Below are 6,402 nucleotides of genomic sequence, written 5' to 3'. Positions count from 1 at the left end.
CACACCCTTAAATTTACAATCCAGTAAATTTTACCACATCATTCACATTTTAATATCTAGTAGCTTTTAAACGACAAATAGATAAACTAAAAAAACCGAACTTCAAAGAATAATTTTACATTTGCAGCCATATTTTTTATATAGTAATACATTTGTGATTATATAATGAACACAAAACTAATCAACAAAGGAAACGTGAGCAATTTAGATTGGACATCAAGCATACATTAATTATGTAGATGACAAATTACATTACACATGCTAGTGGACCAGTGGACCACATTCAGTATCTTACAAATGATTCACTGTGCACATTATTATACATATAAACTTTTCTATTGTGCACATACAACCCTGCTTAAAACATCTTTGTTCCCTAATTAGGATGATCTATTTTCATGTTATCTCTGTTGGACTTTCCTTTAAGTTTTCGAGCAAAAAAGTCCTTAAAATACTGATCCACTCTGATGCTTTTGAACTGTGGTGGTGTTTGATCAGTTATCAGACATGGCGAAGGACCAATGACAGCATCTTCTCTAGGGCTGTAGAAAGTTCCAAATGAAAGTCTTTCCTTCTCAGAGTTCACTGTTGCTCGATGCTCAACACTTCGATATGTTCCATTGGTAATAATCTATGCCATAGAAATGCAAATTTAAAAATTGAAAGTAAAATCTCATTAGGATATATATAGAACACATGTAGAAAAAGAAAAATAATCATTTCAATGATTATAAGCGAAATTTTCTGTGTTGTTCAGTTGCTATATATATGATAGATTATAGCAATAATTTCATTCAATGTGGAAGAAACAACCCACCCGTCAATATCAGTGTTGAAATTTGGCCATAGAAAATGACACATGATTTCATTTCCACAAAATGATTACGTTTGATTGGCTTAAAGACTAATCGAGATATCATGTTATCAAGAAGATGCAATTTACAACTTTTTTGCATGCAAAAATGACTAAGTTACTGCAAGCAAACAACAATTCATTAAGCAATTCTATAACTGAAATAAGAGTTAATTCTTACATCTTTAAACTGTCTAATTGTATGTTAATTTTACAATTATATATATATATATATATATATATATATATATATATATATATCGATTGACGTATATAGTCTCTCTGCTGTTAAGTTGCCATCATAACTGCCGTATTGACATATATTGACGTATATGTAAATTTTACAATTATATATATTTTCTGTTTGCTGTGTTGACAGCAAATGAACATCATGAATGTGGTGACAGGGCCACGAGCGTTGAATCTATTATGGACCAGTAATTTTATATTGAATTTCAGAAAGACACTTGAATTTTCTATTCTTGTATTGAGCACAATTAATATATTATAAAAAAACTAACACAAAAAGAAAATATGATTTTAATGATAATAAATAATTAATTATTATAATGAAAATTTTAGATATTAATTTAAAAATTAAAAATTATTAATAATTAAAATAATTTTTATTATGAATTGATTTTTAAATTAGTTTAGGAATAGGTCATTAATATTAATTATTAATATTTTAAATATCAAAAAAATTGATTCTTATTATAAAATTTGTTTTCACATTGATCTTTAGATATATTTTTATCATTAAAATTAGTTATTATTCAAAAAAAATTTATAATATAAATTTATATAATAATTACAAAAAATCCAAATCCTGTACAGTTAACGGTGTTTTAAGCCATTAGAAATTATTAATCAGAATTTTAAACATCGGTGCAAATAGATCATTTAATTCCTCGAATATGTCTCGGATTTGAAACAAAAAATTATAATTTCATATAAAATGCTGACAATTTTGAAATTATCGTAAAATTATAGACTTCAATTATTGAGCAACCACTGCCCAGACGTTTCCAATAACTTAAAAAATGTCACTTTTTATTAAAATATTATTTTCAGTAACAAAGTTATGTATAGTTTTTTATTTTACAGATAACCAAAGCCTATATCATTAATAGCTTCAGTTGATGTGGAACTACCGCCTCTAAGTTCCTAATAATTTAAAAAATGTCACTGCTATTTTAAAATATTTTATCTAAATGGCAGATATACTTTGCAATTTTATCTTTCTATGTACTAACTGAAACTATTATCTCTTGTAAAGAAATTTGACAATTCCTCTCTAATGCACATGAATTTAAAGAGAATGAAGGAAAGTTTGTGCTAAATATATAGTAAAATTGTACAATATAATGTGTAATAATTATGTGGAAACATGTACCTTGTGCTTTATTTGTAGTGATTTGGTTAAAATTTTTATAAATGTATTGTTGTATTTGGGCTGTGTCTAAATGTTTCTGGTTGTTTTGTTTATCTCCATGTTCGTTATGTAGTCAGAAAGAAAAACTAAAGTTATTAAAAAGAAAATTGTAGAATAAGGTTTTGGTTATTGTAAAAATCGAAACATATAGTGCAAAATAGGTTTCAGTTAATATTAGAACTGAAGTTTATTTTCCTTCAAGTTTTAAATAGTTTCAAATTATTTTTGAAATTTCAAAGCCTACACTTCGGTTGCCAAAAAAAGAAACATATAGTAGAATAGGCTTTGATTATTTCCAAAATCGAAGTCTATTCTCAAATTTATTTTTGAAATTGTAAAAAGAATAAGATTCGGTTGAATCATTAAACTGAACCCTACTGTATTATTTTTATATTTTCATTCTTTTTCTAGTTGTTTTAGGCTTGGATTTTAATAAAGACCACGAAAGTCTAATCTTAAAGTATATGCTTTGGAAATCAAAGTCAAATTTTGTTATTTTTATTTTTTACATCGTCTGTGTAAGCTTTAGTTGTATAACCAAAGTATAATGTTAAAACAAATCGGTGACAATAAATGGATGAGTAGGGATTTCAAAAAAATTCGTATCCGCAAGTATCCGTGGATAAAATCCGTAACAGATAGGAAACAAATATTAAAAATGGATATCCGTTACATGCGGGTATGAGTCTTTTTGATACCCGCATGTTAATGGGGCAGGTACGGGTATAATAGTATCCATATCCGTGGATACCTGTACCCGCTAAACTTTAATTCACAAAAATACCCTTTTATATATATATATATATATATATGTATTTATGTATATTAGTAAAAAAATATTATGAGTCTTCATTCAGTAATGGTGATCGGATTCTTATCCCACATTGGAGTAGATTACTTCCAGCTACTATGGAGGCATTGATGTGTCTCCAAGACTGGTTATGGACCAACATGGAAGGTAATGAAATTAACATTTTTACTTAGATATTTTAATTAAGTGATTGTTAGAAAATTTATGTTTTTAGGTTTTTCTAGATTAAAATTGGATAACATGAAACTTTATATAATGTTGCAAGATGTGGACATTGATGAAGTTAGTAATTTCTTTAATATTTCATTTAAAAATAAACTACAATATAAATTGTTAGTGATTTTTTATTTGTTTGTTTTTCAAAAATTTATCGGAAAAGGTGGATTTGTTGATCCAAACACTAATTATAGTTAAATATTTTTTTAAAATATTTTTTTAAATACCTGCGGGTACCCGTGGATACCCGCAGATATAAATAAAATAGACGAGTACCCGCATAATGGATACTTAACGGATATGGGTATAGATATGAGATAAATATTTATCCAACGAGTAGGGTACGGGAAAACTATTACCCGTACCCTATCCGTCCATTGAAATTCCTAAATGAGATTCTAAAACTTTCGAGGGTAGGTAAGTTTTTTTCTTTTTTCATGAAAGTCTATAAATGGATGAGATTCTAAAACTTTTTAAAAATTAAGAAATAAAAACCCTAGACAGTTAAAGTTAAGATCATAAATATGTGTATATTTTGTTACCTCCAAGATGTCCCCAACATTAACAATGAAGGCCTCAGGCAAGGGTTTAACAGGAACCCACATTCCATCTTTTCTTATCTGCAATCCTTCTTGTTCATTGAGTTGTAAGAGGATGGTGAGAGCTGTTGGATCTGAATGATTGGTTAGGCCAATCACTTTTTCTGGTTCAGGACAAGGAGGGTAATAATTCATTCTCATCATTTGTAACCCGTTTTCAAATAACTCCTTTATTTCCACTTCTTCTATCCCCAATGCTTTTGCCAAATGCCCAAGAATATCCATAGCCAGATCCTTCATCTTTTCTGAGTAAACTTTTAGAGTGTCCCTGCATCATGGCAAAAACCAATTACTTAAGGGATAACCATTCATGAACATGAACATGGCACTTATAAGATGAGTTTTCGAAAAGATTCCATTAAGGGATACACACCAACAATGAAATCATGGTCAAATTTAACATCACTTTCAAATTGTGATAATGAAATTATAATTTTTGTTTTTTATTCAACTTTCTTATTAAATAGTGCGAAGCAGTTCACACCTGAATTTTTAAACAAAATATAACTAATAAAAAATTGATTGGTAAAAAACGTTTCAAATTAATATTTAAATTTTTATATCATTTAATATATTTTATTTCAACGATAAAAAGGACATGCATAAAAAATTTAATATAATTAAATTAATTAAAAGAAATATATTCATTTATTTTTTAAATTTAAAAATATTATCAAAGTTTAACATTAACGAATTTCAACCTCGTATCAAAGTTGAAAGACTTAAAACATAATTTAACTTATAATGTGGAAAGGAATGTGGTTGACTATAGTTGGAGAAATTTGGAGACATAGGAATGAGGTGATCTTTAAGCAAAAGAAAGTTGACACTGAAGAGATTTCTAGTCTTGCTCAAGTTAACGCTTGGACTTGGTTGAAACATAAAATTCATTCGGTAAAGTTTTCATATAGTGATTGGTACTTCGCTCCTATTGTGTGTTTAAAATCTCTATGATATGATGCTTTCTGTGTTTAAGTTGTCAGGTGAGCATGAAAAGGATTCCCATGTCTAAAGGAATGAGCTTTTCATCAGTGATTTTACACTTCTTTGGTTACTCCGTAACAACCAAGAGAACATAGTCTTGGGAGCGCAACAAACCATGCATACCTGGTTTTGTATTCACTTTCTGTGTAATCTTGTAGACTGGCCGGGGAAGGTGCGATATGGGTGGCTAATCTTATGATTCCTACCCAGCTTGACGTTGGGAAGGCATGACTCTAACATTGAAAGTCCAGATTATTATAGAAGCATAATTTTGGAGATGCACTGTATCTTTCTCTCATCTTTTTGTAAATGGATTAGAGCACCTCTCAAGTGCTCTATTATTAATTTAATTTAATTCTTTGCCAATAAAAAAAAAATTTAACTTATAAATAATTCAGAATTTAACCATAAAGAAGAAAGAGAACCTAAAAGGAAGAGGGAGTTGTGGAAATAAGTGGGGCATTCTGGAGTGCTTTGGACGGGTGATCATGTAGAACATATCACTCCAATCTAGCTTTTGATCTTCACTAAAAACAAATGCTTGTCCAAAACCCTCCATGTGTTCTGGAGTTTGCCAAAACTTTTCCTTCTCTGTCATCGGAAGGTTGAAGAAATCTTCCATCTCCAACTTCACTTTCTCCACCATGGATGAGCTTATTCCATGGTTTATCAGCTGTGAAAAGATACTGAAATTCCATTAAATTTTGTTTTCTGAACTCATAATAAATTAACTTATTTTTAAAAAGAAAATAAGTATGAAATTAAAGAATAAAATGAGAAAAGAAAAGAGACCTGGAAGAATCCCCATTCCTTGCAAGCAAGGTGAAGCTTATCCAATTCAGAAGTTCCAGATTCTTGAGAAAGCAATCTGTGCATGTCAATAACTGGAATCTGAAGGGATCCAACATTAGGTTGTTGAGAAATATGCAGCATTTGTTGGTGATTTTGAGGCTGAATGTATCTTTGTGGAACAGTAACCAAATTTTGTTTGGCCAACTCTTGAACTGATGGTACCAAAAGAGAAGTTCCAGATACGTTCGAGAACTTTTCCATGATCTTAGTTTGCCAGAACAACACCCCTACCAAATAATCGTAAATGTTTCAACTTGTGAGAAGTGTCCCAACTAGACACTCATTAAATAATGCAATGACAACAGAAATATTTATCCTTTCCTTACTGGACCGAATTGATAAGTAACGTGCATGTCAAATATTTTTATTAAATTATTCACGGAATAAATTATGTCTTCATCTATTACAATTTTAGTACGACACTATTACTTAATTTAAAATTGTAAATGATGATCAAAGATTAACTTAATATATATGTTTTATGGTTGTTGAATATAACAGAATGTAAACATTAAATTCACTTTACTCATTTATATATTGAGCTTCACAAAAAAATAAGTATCCTAATTAGAATTTGGATTCTTTTTTTGAGTTTTGCTATTTGTTTCTCTATTATTTAAAATAAACGAATAAACATTGATTTTAATATTTT

General features: G+C 29.1%; 1 protein-coding gene across 1 annotated transcript; it reads right to left on the bottom strand.

Moving 5' to 3' along the window:
- Nucleotides 1–203: 203 nt before the first annotated feature.
- On the bottom strand, nucleotides 204–6,038 carry LOC114184169 (protein SRG1-like). The gene is made up of 4 exons (XM_028071433.2): nucleotides 5,691–6,038; nucleotides 5,324–5,571; nucleotides 3,858–4,182; nucleotides 204–631 (listed from the first exon to the last, which is right to left on the bottom strand). The coding sequence occupies exons 1-4, from the start codon at nucleotides 5,949–5,951 to the stop codon at nucleotides 377–379; spliced, it is 1,089 nt and encodes a 362-aa protein (XP_027927234.1). The 5' UTR covers nucleotides 5,952–6,038; the 3' UTR covers nucleotides 204–376.
- Nucleotides 6,039–6,402: the final 364 nt, after the last annotated feature.

Source organism: Vigna unguiculata, chromosome 5, assembly GCF_037176805.1.
Source record: "Vigna unguiculata cultivar grain cowpea cultivar isolate G323 ecotype 2 chromosome 5, ASM3717680v1, whole genome shotgun sequence".
NCBI classification, from domain to species: domain Eukaryota; kingdom Viridiplantae; phylum Streptophyta; class Magnoliopsida; order Fabales; family Fabaceae; genus Vigna; species Vigna unguiculata.
Note: the sequence above shows the minus strand (reverse complement) of the source record. Positions and strands in the feature narration are given on the sequence as shown.